The sequence below is a fragment of the Pezoporus wallicus genome, unplaced genomic scaffold (assembly GCF_028554395.1).
Source record: "Pezoporus wallicus isolate ANWC-B61680 ecotype Strahan unplaced genomic scaffold, APGP_CSIRO_Pwel_v1 contig_2456, whole genome shotgun sequence".
In the NCBI taxonomy this organism is placed as follows: Eukaryota; Metazoa; Chordata; class Aves; order Psittaciformes; family Psittacidae; genus Pezoporus; species Pezoporus wallicus.
The window spans coordinates 536,629-556,717 of record NW_026637053.1 but is presented as its reverse complement, the minus strand read 5'-3'; the positions used below and the strand labels follow the sequence as shown (position 1 = coordinate 556,717).

Sequence of the window (20,089 nt, the reverse complement as noted above, 5' to 3'; positions counted from 1 at the left end):
CTACGACATTTTTATTCCAGGGCATCCTGCAGTGCTATTAGCCATGCTCTGACCTCCAGGACCTTTTCCCAGATGGAAACCCAATGATTAAACTGAGAGACTCTGCTCACCCTCTGTCCCCCGTGTCTCATGGGCACACTCTCCCACAGAGAAGGACTCTCAATAACCCCTGGGTTACCCAGAGCTGCTCCCCCTGCTCAGGAACCTCCATCCAGCACCCGCACCCTCTCCCTGGGACCCACGTTTCAGGGTGACTGTCCACCGGGGCTCAGCCACAGGGACGGGGAGGGTGCGGCGGGCTGGGCTAAGCCGCGGCGCCGCCGCCGGCAGACCCCAGCCCCGCTGCGCAGGGCAGGGCGGGCAGGCCGCGCCAGGGCCCGCGGCGAGGAAGGGCGGGATGGAGGACAGCGCCGGGGGGAGTGGCCCGGCCGCGGCGGCCCCATAAATAGCCCTCGGCGGGGCGGCGGCGGGAGGAGCCGTCGGAGCCATCGTCGCCGCCGCAGCCGCCGCCACCGCCGCCGGCCGCGGGCAGAGTCAGCACCGCGGACAGCGCCCGCCGCGCCCCCGCGCCCCACCATGACGGCAGAGACCCACCTGCAGGGCGTGGAGATCTCGGCCGCGCAGTTCTTCGAGATCTGGCACCACTACGACTCCGACGGTGACCCCTTCCCCCGGGGCGCGGGGCGCGGGGGGCGGAGGGGGGCAGGCCCGCGGGAGGCTCGGGGTGAACACACCGCTCCCAGCTCCGCAATCGCCGTCCCGCAGCCCTCGGCGCCGGCGTCGGGGCCGGTCGAGGCGGGCAGGGAGCCGCTCCGCCGGCAGGGAGCAGACGGGTCCGAGACGTCCCCGCCAGCGCTGGAGAGCGGAGAGAGTTTGGAGGGAGCGGTGACGGCACCGTAACTCTTTCTTATTGTAGGCAATGGGTACATGGATGGGAAGGAGCTACAAAACTTCATCCAGGAGCTGCAGCAGGCAAGGAAGAAGGCAGGCTTGGTAGGTTAACGTTTTGCCCAACTTTTCCATCTTCTCTGGGAAAGAAGAGTTTACTTGAGCAAACTCAAGCACCCCGATTCTGTCTGTTCTCTGTTGCCATCGCACAGTTCACGCACCTGCCTCACCAGGCACAGGGAAATAGCCCAGTTAGAAATCAGCAGGTTGCAAATGAAATAAATTATCTGGTTTGGAAAGGTGAGGCCAGAGTCCACCTCCCTGGGGAGCAGGTCCTGTCATAGCTTGCCAGGCTACGAGCTGCTGCTTCTGACGGTGGTCAACAAGAAAAGTCAGGAAATTGCCCTTACGTCTTGGATGGGACCTTAATCCATGGCAATTAGTCTTACCCGATCCAGATATGTAGCAATATTAAAAAGAGAGGGGGAAAGGAAAAAAAAAAAAAATTAAGGAAAAGAAAGAGGAAGAGGGAAAAAAAAAAAAAAAGAAAAACCACCAAATGAACCAACAGTCTCAAGTTAATTGGACTCTTTTAATTTTGTGCCTAATGGGCAGTATGGGCTGAAATACATTTCTGCCCCTTGGTGGTCACTAAATAGATCTGCAGATGATTGCCAACCACTTTTTGCCCCATCGATGTTACACGCCAGGAGTATGAGTACCAAACCCTGGTAGTTTAAATTGTTCAGAGACACAGCAAAGTTTTTGACAATGTTGTTAAAAAAATCTATGTGAGTTATTAACACATGAGTTATTAATTTCCTCCAAACTATTCCCACATAGGGAAAAAGCAGAGAGATAAAGAAAAAATAATGAAAGAAATTAAAGATTCCATGTAAAGATTTGAATTAAAATAGAAGTGAACATTTTTAACAGATAAATTGCCTTTAAAATAATCAGTTTCTAAAACAGGCCACTTAGCATCAAACTCCAATATAAAACCTAATGGAATAAATTTAAATGAATCTGTACTAATAGACTTCTAAAGTAACAGATAATAAAATTATAATTTAACTGGATGGTTTGAGTGCATGGGGGAAATAGCTAAATACTTCATGTAAGGATACCTCCAAATTGAGTAATAGCTTTTCTATAACTTTCTTTGCTTTAAAAGCTGATGGATGTTTTAGAACTAAATGCAAAAATACATTAATATGGACCTAAATTTATTTTGTGGAAAATTGTAACTTCAAGTTAATTGCAATGCCTCTAATGCTACTGCAGTCTAGGTTGTTGGCTAATTCTTCTTAAAGCCATTTGTGTAGGCGCTCATTTTAATGAGTGTAAGTTTAAACTTAAATTAAAAAAAAAAAAAAAATCCCAGAAAATTGGCAAAGGAATGCAGGTATTGCAACAGTGTGTTGAAGTGCAAGAAACTTATATGTCCAGCAGAAAGAAGACATTAAAGCCTATGCATATTTAGTATAACTGCCATCTTAGTAGAAATGCTGATATATTATTCAGTAGTTAAAAAATTAATTAGAAGTGCAAGGAAAAAATACTTAGCATTGTAAGACCAGATTCTTTTCTCTCTCAAAGCAAGTGTGCATCTCTTCTTAAAAATGGTGCCTGCTCAAAGTAAAACAGGAAAGCCTTGCAGGACTATTCTTATCTGATACAAATTTTGTAATCTATGCCTTTTTTTTAATAACCCTTGCCTGTATCTCACACTATATTTTAATGCTCAGGTGCTTAATTAGGTTTTCTTTTCCCATTTCTCTGATTCAAACCTATTTTTGAGGCACTTTGATGAAAAGAGCAATCTAGAGTAGCAACATCAAACTCAGTACTTGGGCTGCTGGCTCTGGATTACAGATATATGCCATCCAAGGCTTCAAATCTAGGCTGATTCTTGGATTTGAAAGCTCATTTGCCAAAAAAGCATCTCATTAGTTTGTGTCTTTTCTCACAGGGTACTAATTCAGTAACTTTGTATTTCTATTCTTTTGCCAGAAGGGACACATTGAGTAACTAGTGTAGGTTATATGTCATTTCCTCAGCTGTCCTTCTTTTAACACCCCAAAGCTTCTTTGTCATTATTAACTTCTGCATTTCAGGTCACTTTCCTGCTCACTATTTTTGAAATATTCAATTATGCATTCTTCATAGCTGGATTTTATATCAGTCATGCCATATGCATTAAAGAATCACATCGATTTTGTCATTGAATAGAATGGTTTAACATTTCCCAGTATTCTTCCCAAATATGGAATTGTTCTAATTATGTCCGAATGCTAATCCTTTTATTAATCCACTTAGTAAACCCATACTTTCACAGCTGATTTTCCTCAGACAGACCAGTAGCATGCAGCCTGATTCATGCTGACTCCAAGAGGTGTATGTGTACTTGGAGGTTTTAGGGCTTGGGCTTAAGTAACACTGTGTCTTTTTGCTTCATGCATTATGGTAGATAGTGAATTGATCTGATCTAATTTCCGACATGTTGAAAGAACTTCCTCTTTCTTTAAAGATAAAAGCTATATAAGTATGTAAGAATAGCTTCCATTTATTGTGCCCCACATTTACTCAATATGTTCTCTATTTAGGTATGCCAATTGCCAAATAAACTGTGGGGTATAAGTGACTAACACAGAGGTTGATAAAGAGTCAATAGGTGTATTTTGGCTGAGCTATTCCACATCTGTTTCTCACTTTCTCTGCATATATAGATGATGACAAAATTTCTCCACAGAAATGTGTGATCTAATAGATGTGTATGAATATAGTCACGTAAATGTTTCTGTAGTGCCATCTATCCTTACATTTGCAAATCATGTTGAAAAAAAGCCATTTTTTTCTAAAGCTCATCTTGGTTGGATAAGTATCTCTTCAGTTTTAAAAGGGGAGATTGAAGTATGAAGGGCTAACTTCTTAATTTCAAACACTGAGCACTGCATCTGTACCTAGTTTAGGACCAGGCTTGGTTAAATTTAGGCAAATTTTTAGACTGAAAACATTTATTTGAATAACATAATTCAAATAAGCCATCAAACAGCCCAAAAGCAGGTGAAGTGAACATCAAAAAAAAAAACACCACCTCTCTGAAGGTAGTCGTAATGTACTAGAGGATGAGCATCCTGTTTTGTTTAACCTGTAATCAGCTGTGCCTCCTTCAATGGCTGGACACTGGCACTGTGGAACTGCTGTTAGAAAGATTAGTAAAATATTTAACCAGTAATAACTAAAATCCAGGTGTCTAATTTCTCCATTCTATCTTCTCAGAAAACTTGTCCCCAGTTTGGGATCATTAGATGAAAGGTGACATTGAAGTGCATTGTATTAATAACCATATCTCTAATTAAAGCCATGGCAAATTACTATCCTGCCATGGATGACTTTGACAGAAATAGGATACTAGGCCATGACTGTATCAGCCACAAGGAACTGACATTTTACTTAGCTTTGGTAGTGAAATTTGGGACAAACTACAACGGGCTTTGTACAGCTGAGATTCCCTGTGTCTCCAGTGAGAGAATAACTTTGGTCCTGTATAATCAGATCTATTATAGCAACTAAACTTTTAATTTCCAAAGACTGCTGCATCTTCATGTATAACCATAAAATTCTCCATTGTTTTAACGTGTCTGTAGTCTTGATTGTTGCTGTATGGTTTTACTAGTTCACACCTATAAGAAATGCAGAGTGAAGAGTTCAGCTATATTGAAGGCTGATGGTGGCTCATGTCAATGCAAATCACACCAAACTGAAGCATGAAATCAAATATTTAGATCTTCACCCCAAGGCTGGCACCTTTGTCATAGCCTAGAGCGAGGATAGCCTTTAGAGAACAGATATATAGCAGGGACCATAATTTATATGAAGAACAATTATTCTGGCTTTACTCTGTTGGATTTAAGGTATTGCTCAAGGTTTTCTCCCTTCTAAATCTGCCTCTCTGCTTCCCAGCAGTGACATTTTGACTCTGTTTCTGTGCTAACCAAATACAAAACAGTGAAAAATATATCGTGATGAGTTCTTTCAAGATAAAATAGCATCCATTGTTCAGGAAAAATCTACTCAAAGATGTGGGAAGGCTATTTTGGTGTTCGGATATATTATACTGAAATGTTCCTTATTTTGAAAGATTTTGCACTGCCTTCAAGTTACTAATTTAAAAATGAAAACCGAGAAAATTGACTAATAATTGGCTATGAACCTCACCGTCATCCTCTTAAACAAAAGAGCTGTTATACACATTTCCATCACATCTATCTTTATAATCTTTTCATACTGTAAACTAAAAGAGGAGTTCTAAGTATTTAGATGCCAATCATTCACACTGACTATAAATCCTTAGGAAGTAAAATCTATCACAATGACATTATTCATGATTAAAAATTACTCAATTTCATTTAAATTTGAATAATCTAGCTGCTAAAAGTGTGAGTACTTCATTAAATGTAGCATATTATTTGTAAATTAATAGAATATTCAAGTAAGTTTACATATGTTTCTTTGTATCTTAAAGTAATGATTCTCTCATTGTAACTTTTTAGGATTTAACACCCGAAATGAAAGCTTTTGTGGACCAATATGGGAAGGCTACTGATGGAAAAATAGGAATAGTTGAGGTAAGAGTTATTTTTTAACAATAGACTGACATGTTTACTTGCAGAAAATACATTTAGCACAGAACGATGTGAGCATAATATGTAAATATTTTGGATTTTTAGTTACACAGACCTCTCTGCCTTAAAGTCTTTAGTAGTTTTTCACTAATGAAACTTTTTCATTAACAAAAGGTAAGGTATTCCCTAGCCCTCTCTAAGCATTCCACTACACTTCATTTAACTTTGCACTCTTTGTTCAGTACAAGTAAGCATCAACAGCAATTTAGTTTTCCCGCAAAGCAGGTAAGAGCTCTATCTTTTAGAAACTTAAATTGTAAATGGTGATATGATTTATTTCTACCTATGATTTTGAACTAGTGTTCTGTCACCACTCCTGTAGTAAGGATAATACACAAGTGAATGCAATTGGGCCATCACTGTATGTAGTCTATTCTAAAAAAAATAATACGTATATGGTAAGAGAGCATAAGTTAATCATGTTAAGTGTAAACAAAATTTGAATAATAGTTGTGATCCATCTTGTAAAAGATCAGAATTTCTTATGAATTCCTTTCTTGAACTTTAACAGAACTTGGGGCAGAAAATTCCACTGTTCCTTACTCCCACTTTCTAAAGAGGGCAAAGATAACCAACGCCTTCTGCACATACAACTTCTCAACAATTGTAGAACTTACACAACTTGCTAGGAAGGGGGGACCATTGTGTTTTCTCTTGCTTTCACTCTTCAGTGGTGCAAGTCAAAAAGGACAGTTTGCTGGGTTACAGCTTGAGAAGTCACATTTTCAAGCCTAAATCTACAACTCATTTATGTCACTGAGTGCAGTGAGACTGCAGTTTTATTATTAAGTGGTTTTTTTTTTTCTGCTAATAAGAAATCTGACCTAGAGAGCTAATTAAGAAACAGCTGGAAACAAGCCAGGTCTGCAGAATTTCTACAGTGACCAGCTTGGGGTTAGTAGCTAATTTTAAAATAGAGGACTGAATAAAATCTGCAAAAGTCAATAGGAAGTTATCACTGCTGACATAATGGATCCTTTTAGGGTATCTTTTCTCCTCTGCCATGTGCCTGAATTGCATATACTTGTTTAAATGCACGTGTAATTATAACTAAACTGCTATGGAAATATGAACAGTTTGTTTCACTCACAGTTATACTTTATTTTTAAAAATGCATCTTTTGACAATACTTAGCATTGATCAAATAGTCCTACATCTAAAAATAACTAGTGTTTATTTGAGTAACAAAGTGCTTGGGTTTGGACTAACAAACACTTATTGATTTGGTATTCAACAATCCTATTTAATTTAGTATTTTTGAGTATGTGTAATAGCAAGCATTGGATGTAAGAATGGGTAGACAGTGCCTGAAAAAGATTGCGTTTCTTTGCTCAGGAAATATAACTAAAAGTTTTACCTTTCAAATTCTATTTCTGACACTGCTGTTGACTAATGTTGACTTAAAGGTGAGCAAATCCAATAAGGCTGATATGGCACGGTGCTCACCACCCCCAGTGAAGTGCCAAGCATGATCAGCATTACGGACACCACTGAACATTGACTGTACTCAGTTAGAGACTGTCTATTAAGGACTTTCTCCCTTAATATAGCAGTTTCCTAACCCACTAGCTGTTTTTTATTTTGCTTACATCAGCATGAAGTTTGATTTGGAAAGTGCTGATGGGGCTCGGACAAAATGTGTTATACATGCAGAGAAGATGATATTAAAGTTGGTATTTATTTGGACTTGATTCTCTTTCCTTACAAATAAAAATGTCCAGTAATTCCAGATTGCTCCCATTTACATAGTATGTCAAGTAGCTTTTATGAAAAAGTGTATGAATTTTGTTTTAAAAAAAAAGAAAGTAAAGCAGTTCAGACTCTCAGCCATTATAATGAATACCCCAGCATCTGAAGGAAGACGTCCTAGCCAATAATGACTTTTTCAGGAAAGGTCTGTTGACTGAGATAAAGAGGAGGCCTGGGTGGCTTCATAGAGGAAAAAGTGGATTTTCAGCTCAGATTAAGTGTTGATTCTGTCTTTGCAAGCACACTGCAGTTAGCTTACTAGCTTTTATCCAGTGCCGTCCAGCTAAAGACAGTCTGACCTGACCACTTGCTTCTCATTGTGTAATTCACCTTTTGTACGCATTCCGACCAAAGCTTTCACTAAAATTTAGATGTGAAACCCAAGGTTTCAAAACTCAGGACTGCGGTAATTCCACATTCAAATTATTTGAAGCTTACTGCTCCTGTAAAAATAGCTACGTATTAGCCTAAAATATTCTTTGTACTCCCATTCTTTATTATAGGATTTTAAAAGGCAAACTCACTGTATTAGGTGAAAGGAATTTTAAATAGTTAAATGTCAACAGAATTTACCTTAAGAATGATTTCCAGAAAATAGTTCTGACAGTATTGTAAGAACTGAGAATATTTTTTCTCCATAAAACCAGCAGACCTTACAGAAGCGATCACTAAACTGCTAATGCTGCTGTAGCAGTCTTCACTCTTATTCAAACACCCTGAAAGTCCCCTACGATTACTCTCACAAAGAAGTCATCACTAGAAATAGCACCAGGTTTCTGTCTTTCCTCTTTGAGGTGGTATAACTGGGACTGGGAAGTTGAGCCAGTTTCTACACGATGTCCTCATCCCTTCATAACGCAGTTTTCCACAAAAGGCAATTTAATGCTATTTGATGCATGAGCTTGGAGAACTGGACTTCCCTTTAGCTATATTGTTTCTATTACTCTAAAGGGTACAAAAGAAAGAAAACACGAAAGACATTTTATTTTTTGGCAGAAGCCTGAGCTGATACTGGATATTGAGCTACTACATCTTTGTAACTTGAAAGCTTTTTCTTTCCCCTGAGACTTACAAGCGGTCAGAGGTATAGCTTAAAATAAGGTAATTTTCTTCCAGAGGTAATATATCCTGTACTTTAAATACAGCTTGGTACTTCTAGTAAACTGTTAATGATTCTTTGGAAAGTTAGTAATTTACATTTACCCTTGCACTTTGTACTATTTTACAGTGCCTTTTGCAAAATTTACCAGTTAGCTACAGACATCCCACAAATGACATCTAACGTACAATTCCCATGCATGTACACCCTTTCCCATTGTCATAATCAGTCCCTTCCTCCAAACTCTTCTTATTATCATAACTAGCTCTTCCATCAGAAACTTTTGATGTTGAGTAGGGATGTACTCTAAAAATCAAAGCTTCCCTGTCATGGGATAAATATTTTTTTCATAAATCTGTACTAAGTTACGCACATTTAGCTATTGAGTACATATGAACATAGAATCACAGAATGGTTAGGGTTGGAATGTACTTACTCCCATGTGTACATACTATTGATAATGGAGTTGCTGACAAAACCACATTAAGTTGATTGGGTTTGGTGTTCAGCCATTTAGTGAGATCCCTCAGAATGCTCTGATGAGCCTGACAGTCTGCTATCAGATGTACCATGTCTGTAAGGAGAGTGCTCTGATTTGTCTTTTCAGTCATAGCCACTCTTAAATAGTATAATTGATTCCTTGCATAGATAACTTTAGAGAAAGAAGAGATCTGTCTCCATAACTTTTCTATACCTGTAGGGTGAGAGGGAGACCTGAACTCACCTACTGGACCCCAATAAAAAAGCCGGAGCAAGTAGGCAGTGTCACAGAAATAGACAGAATGAGGGACTTGTGGGTGTGAAATAAAGGCAGAAAATCAAAAATCTGAATAAAAATTTTAAAAAGGGGCTCCAGAAAGTCTGCAGATGTCATTTTTCATGAAAGAATGCAGCTAAGGAATCTTTTTTCTCCATATTCTTTTCCTAGTAAGCACAGCTGGTCTGTTCTTCAACTAAAAAGTTTTCCTTAATCAAAACAAATTTCATACATTTTGGGAATAGAAAAAGATATTGAGCTTTTGTTAAAAACAAGTCATGATTTTACATTAAATTATACAGCATACTCTCCATCTTCTACATTTGTCCCTTGCCAAAGTTGAGTTCTATAGTAAATGAACATTTTCAATAATCAGTACAATAATGTCTGATTTTTAAAAAGCCTTTTGTAGAGCAGAGGCATTGGAAGAACCACCCCTGATTTTGCAGGGCTAAAAGCCCTTTCGATTTCTTTCTGGTATTTATAGCTCTTCTTGAACATGTCTCTGTGCCTGACAAATGATGACCGGTTGCCATCCCCATAAACTGCCCAAGTGGTTTTTCAGTCCACTGACTTTTCCATACATTTTTCTGTTTACCTTACACGTGTTCTTCATGTCAGCTTTCCTCTCTCTTCTACCTCTTACACAATATCTGTGAGTAGTCTATTTTCCTCACTTTCTGAATTCATGGACCTTCACACTTATCCACTAAACATCCTTGTGTTATGCTTTCCCTTTGTGCCAATTCCAAGCTTTTCATGACAGGTCCTAACTCTGCATGGGTGTATTTTTTCTTTCTTTCCCCAGGTGCCCCTTTAGCATGTGCTGTCTCACTCTTTTAGACCTTATTTCTGTTTGACCTTATGAATATGGCAAACCTGCAAGCCAGAAGCCTTTTAGAAGCATCTTCCAAACATTCCAGCTAGCAGGATGAAGCTTCCTATAGGGCTACAATAGGGCCATAAGAGTATAGAGAATTTCGTATTCTTTCTAAAAGTTGCATGCTCTTTCAGATGCTCAGCTGCCTCATGAAGAATCCAAATTTAATCTTTCTTAAATTCTGTTATAGCTTGCTCAGATATTACCAACGGAAGAGAATTTCCTGTTGTTCTTCAGATGCCAGCAGCTGAAGTCAAGTGAAGACTTCATGCAGGTACAGTATGAAAAGATACCTTTTGTAAAATCATCCAGGACCCACTTGCCATAAACATGTCATTAAAGCATTCACTTTCTGATTGCAGACATGGAGAAAATATGACAGTGACCACAGTGGCTTCATTGATTCTGAGGAACTTAAGGTAAACTGATTATGCACAACATGAGAACAGGCATTGGGTTATAGCCTGTGCTGCTATTTGTTTCTTCAGATATCCACCTGTGCAGGCTTTTGCATTCCAAACAAGGCCGAAAAGCAGTATGATTAGCTGATGGTTTTACTGCCAGTAAATTAAAGGGAAACTCTAATCTGATTAATGTTCTTTAAAAGATGTTTTAGTTCTGATCAGTGTTTGTCTCAAGTGACTCAGCGTAGCAGGTAGCTTGCAAGTAAGAAATATTGAGGAAGCAAGATAAGCCTCTAAGAGGGTTGTGTTGTCCTTTTCTTGGTATATTAGGGAGGAGGGCTTTTTATTGTGTTTTTTTTTTCCTAAGGGCATCACTGGCATTAATCACACTGCTGCTGGAGAAATCATGCTCTCTCAAATATCATGTAGCCCTATAATTTACACTTTAATACTGTTAGGCTAACACAAATGGAATTGTGTTGCTGCTGCTTGGTTAACTTTTGGGGATTTTTGTATGAGCTTTAATAGGCACAAATAAGAGCAGAGCTGAGATTATTCCATTAGCCATCACAGCATTGCAGAGTTAACAAACCTTAAAACTAGAGTGATTTACCTCTCTAGTCATAAAACTAGCAGCAATTTGTAGATGCTGAATCACAGTCACAGAATCACAAAGTGGCCAGCAGGGACCTTGAGGTCATCTGGACCAAGACCCCTGCTCAAGCAGGGCCACCTACAGCCAGCTGCCCAGGACCATGTCCAGACAGCTCTTGAATATCTCCAAAGATGAAGGTTCCATAATCTTTCTGAGCAACCCATGCCAGTGCTCAGCCACCGTCACAGTGAAAAACTGCTTCCTAAAGGAATCTCTTGTGTTTCAGTTGATGTCCATTGCCTTTAGGCCTGTCACTGGTCCACAGCCTGTCTCTGTCCTCCTTGCACCCTCCGTTGAAGTATCTATATATGTTGATGAAGTCCCCCTGAGCTTTCTCTTCTCCAGGCTGAACAGTCCCAGCTTTCTCAGCTTTTCCTCATAAGAAAAATGTTCATATACAGCAACCTCTAAGTAAGGCACCATTTTCCACAGTTCAGTTGCTCCAGATACAGTACTGTAGTGGTTTCTGAATTTAATTCAGAAGAACAAAAACAATTCATAGCAAGAGAAAGACCTAGCAGTGTTTATCTATCTAATCTGGGCAATTTTGCCCATAGTGGTATTCTAAAGAACTATATAAACCTATTAATTAAAGTACCAGGAGATCAAACTGTCTGAAATCCTCACAGCTCTTTTGTTCGGAAGAGGAATCCACATCAGACAGTTCACATCTTTTTTCCTTTTCCCTTCCTCTTTGAGTCTGCTCTCTGTGTGATGTTTGCCAAGGATTCTACCTTAAGGTAACCCACAGGCAGACAAGCCTATTCTTCTGCTGGCTGGTCGCAGCAGGTCAGTGTATCTAAAGTGGTAGGATTAGAAGGAGGCCGTGCAGCACTTGAGAACTCTCTACTGTTACACAATGCTTTCAGGACTGTTGCCATTTGCTATAATTTAAAATAGACTTAAAAATGCAGGGCTGATTGAGGACCAGCTGAAGAATGAAAGCATTGTAACTGGATTCCTAATGGTCCCACCTCTCTTCTCCTGTGAGAAGTTGTCTGCCTCAAAGAAACAGGCCATTTTAACATGTTGAAAGACATAATGTCCAGTTTTATTTTTAGATCAGTATTTCTCGACAAGCCCAAACACTCTAAGTATTTGCTATGTGAGGAGTACACCCACTTACAACTTTGTAAGAGAAATTTAAGCTGGAAATCAGGAAAACATTCTAACAATAGTAAGGGCAGTGGAATACCTTGTCTAATGGGGAGGCAGACTCTCTATCACTGCCTCTATTTAGGATAGGTTACTTAGGACTGTAAGTCAGGAAGTTTAGATGTAGATGATCGTTTCTTGAGACAGGGAGATGGACTGGATAGCCTTTCAATGTCCTTTCCAGTTCTATATCCCATCAAAGCACGCAAGATTAAACGTATCCCCATAACATCCATTTACAACATTTCAGTTATGTTCTTTGTGTTCAAGCTACAAGGAAGGCCTCCCAGCACAGAGGGAGCCAGATGACAAGAACTATAGTGGTTATAGTCCTATGGCTATTGATCTGGCTGCATTCAAGTTCAAGAATGTCATCTATGCACAAACAGATTTTCTTATGAGCTACCCCATTTTCTATCTTGCAGTGTGGCTCAAAATTCCACAAAGATAATGACACTCCAACTGATGACAGTAATTAGGTACTTCATTGCGCATTGACAGGCATACAGACATCTCAGGTCTTGAAATGTCCTTGTTAAATAAATTGATATCTTTCTCTTTTAATGCCACAATCTAGTACCAGAATGTAAACCACTTATGGGTGGAAACATTCTTCTCTTTCAAAGTAAAAATGGCTAGTGTTTCTAGTCAAGTGTTAGTTACTATGTCAAATACTCATTCAAAAAATGCAATGAACTGGCTGCACACATTTAAAATACAAGGTAGGAAGAGGCAACGCAGGTTAACGTTCATGTCTAGCATCAGGTACTGCCATAGGCAAGGAGAAAACTTGATTAATCATTGATCTTTTCTGTAAAATTGTTCCTATGTTGCAAGAAGTGATTAGGCATCCAAGTCTTCAAGGAGACACAAGGTTAATTAGTTCAGTTTACTGATAGAGCTGATTAGGAAGCAATATACTTGAAAGACAAACTATTTTTTCCAAATTCGCAATACAACAAATGGCATACAATGCAGAAAGTTTTATGAGTCACTTTTTCCAAATAAAACCGCAGTATACTTGAATTGATCAAAAGAAACTGTTATATTCTTAGCTGCTAATTACAACTTCTTTTCATACTTACTTGGAACTTCAGCAGTAAATAGTAAAGTGGGAGTAAAATAGTATTTCCATTACTTTAATCTGAAGTTAGCAAGTCAAGCATTTTATAGTGTAGTTAAAAATTCACCTATTATGCTTCTATTTATTTTAACAGAGCTTCTTGAAAGATTTATTACAGAAAGCAAATAAGCAGATCGAAGACTCAAAGCTAACAGAATACACAGAAATAATGGTAAGATTATTTTCAGGCATATTGCATTAAGACTGGATTAATCCAAACTCTATTTATCTTTAGTCATCGGAAAGCTCCAAACGATTTGGAGCCCCACCAGGTCCTAATCAAGCTATGTTGCTGCAACAGGGAGACGGCTGTGGCATCCAGCACGAGTACTTCTGCAGCTACAGAGTTTTGATGGGTAGTTTTCAGGGCTGCTTAAAAAAACAAAACAAAACACAACGGAAAAAAAAAAAAACACCACACACCTTCCCCCTCCCCCCCGCCAAAAGAAACCCAAACAACTCAGGATTTTTGAATTTTCATGTTATTTATTTGATACTGGTCCATACTATAGCATTTTCCCCTGTCCTGCTTCCCTGTGCCATTAGCTGTAAAACTGAAATCTCCACAGTTCATAGGAGCAAAACTGTACTTGTCAGAATTGTAGAATCCCAGAATGGGTTGAGCTGGAAGGGACCTTAAAGCTCATCTAGTTCCAATCCCCTGCATGGGCAGAGATGCCTAACACTAGGACCACGTTGCTCAAAGCTCCATCCAACCTGGCCTTGAACACTGCCAGGGGTGGGGCAGCCACAGCTTCTCTGGGCAACCTGTGCCAGTGCCTCAGCACCCTCACAGTAAAGAACTTTTTCCTAATGTCTAAATCTACCCTCTGCCGGTTTAAAGCCATTCCCCCTGTCCTATCACTACTTTCTGTTATAAAAAGTCCCTCTCCAGCTATCCCATAATCTCCTCAGAATCTAGAAAAGAAAACTAATAGAAAACATACAGTCCTGAGCAGCTGCAGGCAGGCACAGCCAGCCACTAACAACCCATCAAAATCCAAAATATGTTTACTTCACAGCTGCCACTGCTTACCTCCCCCAAATGCAAATCTCCTTTCATGGGAAATGCATGAAAGACAGATGCTTTTATACAAGGAAGGGAAATGTTAAAAGGAACCAGGGTGTTATGTAGAAATAAATGTTTGTAGAATTGGTCTCTTTTCTGTTCTCCTTTGTCATTCATTGTGCATTAACCCAGTGAAATTAGATCTTTTTTTTCATGGCATTAATTCTATCTTTAAAAGGATATACACTTATCTAAGTACAGGATGTCACTTTTCCTCTTATCTAAAAATTACATCTAAAATTACTGCGATTGAAAGTGATGGGATGGAGTGTGGGTGGTGGTGTTTTCAGTACAATGTCTAGAAATGTTTTGTATGGTTTGCTGCTTTTGTGACTCTTTCATACTGCAAAGACAAAATAATACTTGAAAGTAGAAAAATGGAGCTATATAGACATAAAAACTAGAGAGGACTTCCTACGCAGGTGCAATATCTCCATCTACTTCTAATAATGAATATAAGCTGTGCCTCTCAAGCAGCAGGAGCTCATCATTTCAAGGCCTCAAAGGAAAACACTTTAATACAATACAGTTATTAAAATCATTAGAAACAGTATTCACTTATTTTGTCAAATAATATATTCATTGCTATAATTTAATTATAATTATTTGGAGAGATTTAATATCCCATTTTCACACCATTAACAAAATGTTACCTACAGCATCTGCTCATGCTTTTCTTAAAATATATCACAGAAACAGAACATGATCTTTACTTAAATATTTAGATCTTGCAGCCAAATGAATGAAAAATCTATTATTTTCTGTCTAAGGAATTGAATGTTTTGGATTCAGTTGAACTTTACCCAACTGTTGTTTCACCTTTATGAATAGAGAATAATGAAACTATTATTAAATCATAACATGAATTCAAAAGCAAGATGTTATCATGTCAACACTCATTTATAAGCAATTACATGTGCATTTCTCATATGGGACATTCATCAGTGTAGGCAGATTAAGACCTACCTTACAGTAGGTTAATCACAATTCTTCATCTGGATTCTTATTAGGCTTTTGCAATAGAATTAATTACTAAAATTACTTAGTATTTTAAATAAATGTGTCACACAGCAAATGCGACAGATTAAAACCTGGGGCTAACATTTCAGCATGAAATAAAGGCTAAATTTCATTGAAGTTTTCCAAAAAGTGTTTTCTTCATTATATTGATTTATTTTGGTTATTAATGTAAAACTATACATTCTTTCAGCTCAGGATGTTTGATGCAAACAATGATGGAAAGTTGGAGCTTACTGAACTGGCCAGGTATATCTTCTGTCTTTCACAAATACCATGTACCATTGTTGTTATGCAAGCAGCTAAATATTTTTACCTTTGTTTTTTTCTCTCCAAAGACTACTCCCTGTACAGGAAAATTTTCTTATTAAATTTCAGGTATGAATATTCTCATTCTTAAGGTAGCTTGTTATCATCACATATAACTGGTGTCATTAATTCGTTTGTTTTCCTTTTGGCATATAGGGTGTCAAAATGTGTGCAAAAGAATTCAATAAAGCCTTTGAGATGTATGATCAAGTAAGTCTTTTAAAAAACATTTTATTAGTTGCATAGTTTGAAGGCAGTTCTTTTCTGAATTTGTGGAAAACAAACCATAATCTTCAAAATGAAAAATAAATATTTAATAAAATTAATGTTAATTTTCAGGATGGCAATGGATATATAGATGAAAATGAACTTGATGCACTACTGAAGGATCTCTGTGAAAAGAATAAAAAGGTAATCCTAGTGGGCTTTTTTTCCCCTTAGAGATTAGATTTAATTTAGATTTTAAGGACACTTTAATCCACCCTATTAAGACAAATATAAGAACTGCTAAATCATAATTCCTGAAGTCAAAGCACAACTAAAAATCTTCGCAGAAGTCATAGCAGTGTAAATCCTGAACTAGTAGAGAGTTATGATTGTATAGCAACACTCTCAAAGCTTGCTTCTGAGACATTAACTATTAGCAATCCAACATATGGCTGTAATATGGATAACATACGAATACATGAATAACATTTGCAATGTGTTACTGCTGGATAGGCTGTTTTCTTTTGTTTTCTCATTTTCTGCCAGCTACCAGCATTGTTCATACTGGTAACTAAACAGGATTATAAAGCATTATCTGTTCTTTAAATAGGAATTAGACATTAACAACCTTGCAACGTACAAGAAAAACATCATGGCCTTGTCTGACGGAGGAAAGCTTTACCGAGCAGAACTGGCTCTTATTCTCTGTGCTGAAGAAAACTAGAACTCTTCTATCATGTCCACTTAACTAGTGATGTACTCTATCTACACAATAACTGTGCACTATAAGGGAGTAGGCTGTATTTTTAAACTGCATATAGAAAATTAGCCAGGATGTGTGGCACATTCCTTTCAGTTTGTTTCTATACTGTTTGTAATGTACAGTTTTGTAACAAAAAGATTGATAAAGAGAATGTCTATGTTTGGGCCAGTCTGTATAGTCAAAAAGAAACTAAAGTATGTCAGGGTTGGATTTGTTTTTTGGTTTTTCTTGTGTTTTTTCTTTCATAAACACGGCTGGAAAACAAATTAAACCTGCTGACATTGCTGTGGTCATCATATCCTTTGACACTTGCAACAATTCTTGTTGAACTACATAACAGATCTGCAGATATCTTTTCCCATTACAACTAAATGTTGCTTTTCTTGACGCAAAACATCAATTCAGATTAAATATGATCTAGGTCTGAAACAGAAAAGAGAGGTTGGCATGTCTGATTTCCTAAATTTAACAAGGTACTAAAGAAGTATTTCAGTTGTCAAACCACCCACTTACAGGTCTGTGCTCTCTGCAGTTTTTCAATTAGTCATCTCATACTCATGGCATATAGACAAAGCATTTATCTGGGATAGATCTCCATGCAGTAGTTGATGAAAATATAGTGTTTTACATCTAGATGTTTAACTTTACTGAATTTAAACATAGGCACTTCAGAAATAAATGCCTTTAATCTGTCTTGGAATCCTGGCTAAATGACAGGTAGTATAGTTAATACACAGATTAACATATGATATTATAAGTGTACCTTTCATGACTATTGCTGTGTCAGAGAATATGACAATCCATTTTCTAAACTATTTTCACATTTTGCAGGTTATAATTCTAGTAAATTGCTGTTTTTACATCATATTCTGTGTAATCTCTAATTAAATTTAATATCCTAAGACTGTTGGCGTCTAGCTTGTCTATCTCCTGGATTCTTTTTTCTGTAACATTTAAAGGACAAAACAATTTAAAAAAAGGACGTGCCTCCTTGGATCTTACACTGAATTACTAATCTATAATAATAGTATTAAAATTAAACACTAAACAAAGCAAAAGACTTTATACCAATTTAGTAATTTAGTTTACCTGGTGGGCTCTGCTTTTAATTATGCTCGAGAGGTATTTTTTAAATGGGAACTATACTATGGAAACAGCACTGTCTTCCTGAACCTTTGTGGTTTTGGCCTGGCTCCTTTTCTACTTTACACCAGTTCTATGCCAGACAACTCCACAGATGTCCAGGCCCTTGCTTCTGGTATGTACTGGTGTAGAAAGGAAACTTGGGATGTCTGTTAAAGCCAATAAACCTATGTTGTATCCACGTACAACTGTTTCAGGTTAACAGATCAGCCGTCTACGACTTCTCAGATGCATCTCTGTGTCTTATTTAACAAGCAGAAGCAAATGCATTTTATCTGAAATGTGTCTCAAACAATGAGGCTCAGATCCTCCAAGATTAGAGTCACTGAGCTCCCACCTTAATAAATCCTTGAATTCCTCAGGTGAACTCAGGCAACTAAATACCATTTCAGAAATGGCCTTAAGCTGTGAGTTCTCTACAGTCTGAGCCTTGGAAAGTTAAGGAGTTGGTGGCATGGGATGGGATCTTGCTGAAAAAAAGCCACAAAAATTTAAAGATTAAGCTAACTCGTTCTCTCTCAGTAATTTAATTTCTCACCTGCTTGTTCTCTTTTCTCTATGCAATGTGAAATACAGTTGTGTTTGTTAAGTGAAGGAACAGTGAATCTGCCTATAAATACAATAAATGATTGATATTCTTCATACCATGCACTTGAAACCCTGAATTTTGCATTATTTTAACATTTTAAAAGTGTAAAGGTAAAGAAAAAAAAACAAAAAAAAAAACTTGTAAGTAAAAATATGATGGGATTGTCTGATAAAAGTGTTACAGTGGAAGATGAAGTGTTTAAAGCGTTTTGACAAAAAGTCATCACAGAAACCAGAATCTGCCTCCTGAGTATGTGTAAAGTTACCTGTCACTGATGCGTTCTGAAGCCACCCTTCTACCACTGCTGCTGCCTACCAGCTGGCTCTGCTGAGGAGCACAACACAGAAAGCAGGTCCCAGTCACCCACAGGCAGGACGTTTCCTGCAGTTATTTCTCATAAGTAAAACTTGGACTAAAAGACAGCAATTCTAAACTCCAATTCTAGTACAGGTGTCTGCTATGCCAATGCAAAGCACAGTATAGCAAATACGGGTAAGTCAAAACTGCTATATTTAAAACCTCTAAAACACTTGTGGGCAGAACTCTTAAAAAATGTCAGAGTTGGAGCAGAACAAGGCTTGGAATAGTAAGAGAGGTGATGACAGAGAAGACTGAAATCTTCTTTCTTCTGGCAGACATCTGGTGACCAAAAATAGGATTGAAAGTAAAATCCTAGCATGCACAAAAATCAGTTTCATGAGGTAGTGCAGGTACTCCAGTCATATTCATGCTAACACAGAAGCTGACTGACATGTACTACCTGGGATCCACTTTACTGAAACTGTTAACCATTTTACTGTCTAAAAATATATATTTTATTAAAATAAACACTCAAATAAGGGCCCAAGCTAATACTCAAGACTACTGTCCTACTCAGACAGTGAGTGCCTGTTTCCAGATGTCACAACACAGCTTATCAGCGCACCTTGAGCCTCAACTGATCCACAGCCACTAACACTGGCCCACTGGCAGCTGTGACATAAACCACTACCCATTATAGAGAGTATCATGCTAATTTTCACTGACCATTTAATCAGGGTTGCACACAGCCCTCGAAGCAGGTGATCTGGCTTTCGCTCACTGCTTCAGTGTTGTACCCTGAACAGCTCAGCATCACAGCACCAGCCTAACCCTGCCTGCTTACAACTCAGTTACACACCTTTGAAAAGATTACTCACATAAGCTTAGGAAATTTCTAAGCAGCATATTCCACATGCAAATGTCAAATACAGATGAGGATGCTGACAGCCAGTGGCGACAAATGAACCTTGTCTCACTAAATGCACACATGCTCCACTTAAACTGGAATTAAGTCTTTGTTTCATTAGACATCAGCCTCTTCTGATTAAGTTCCATTCAGCATCTTGTGCATTTATACTAAGCCCTCATCATAATCATTGATCTAATCACTGGTGTGGAGGCATACTGAGACTCACACCTATTTGCTGGGTCTATGAGGAGGCTCAGAATCTGTATTTAGGCACCAAAATATATGTGGCCTGATTTTCTGAAGTGCTGAGCACCTCCAAATCCCACTGAAATCAACTGAAGTTGTTCTGCACCAATTAAAAGAAGGAGAATGCACCAAAATCCC

At 38.3% G+C, this 20,089-nt stretch overlaps 1 protein-coding gene across 1 annotated transcript; it reads left to right on the top strand.

The window, feature by feature from the left end:
* The first annotated feature begins 457 nt into the window (after nucleotides 1–457).
* Nucleotides 458–17,665, top strand: CALB1 (calbindin 1). Its single transcript, XM_057402969.1, has 11 exons — nucleotides 458–658; nucleotides 917–993; nucleotides 5,445–5,519; nucleotides 10,252–10,335; nucleotides 10,424–10,480; nucleotides 13,493–13,570; nucleotides 15,678–15,733; nucleotides 15,823–15,862; nucleotides 15,950–16,003; nucleotides 16,133–16,204; nucleotides 16,611–17,665. Exons 1-11 carry the CDS (start codon nucleotides 577–579, stop codon nucleotides 16,722–16,724), a joined length of 789 nt encoding a protein of 262 aa, XP_057258952.1. The 5' UTR covers nucleotides 458–576; the 3' UTR covers nucleotides 16,725–17,665.
* Nucleotides 17,666–20,089: the final 2,424 nt, after the last annotated feature.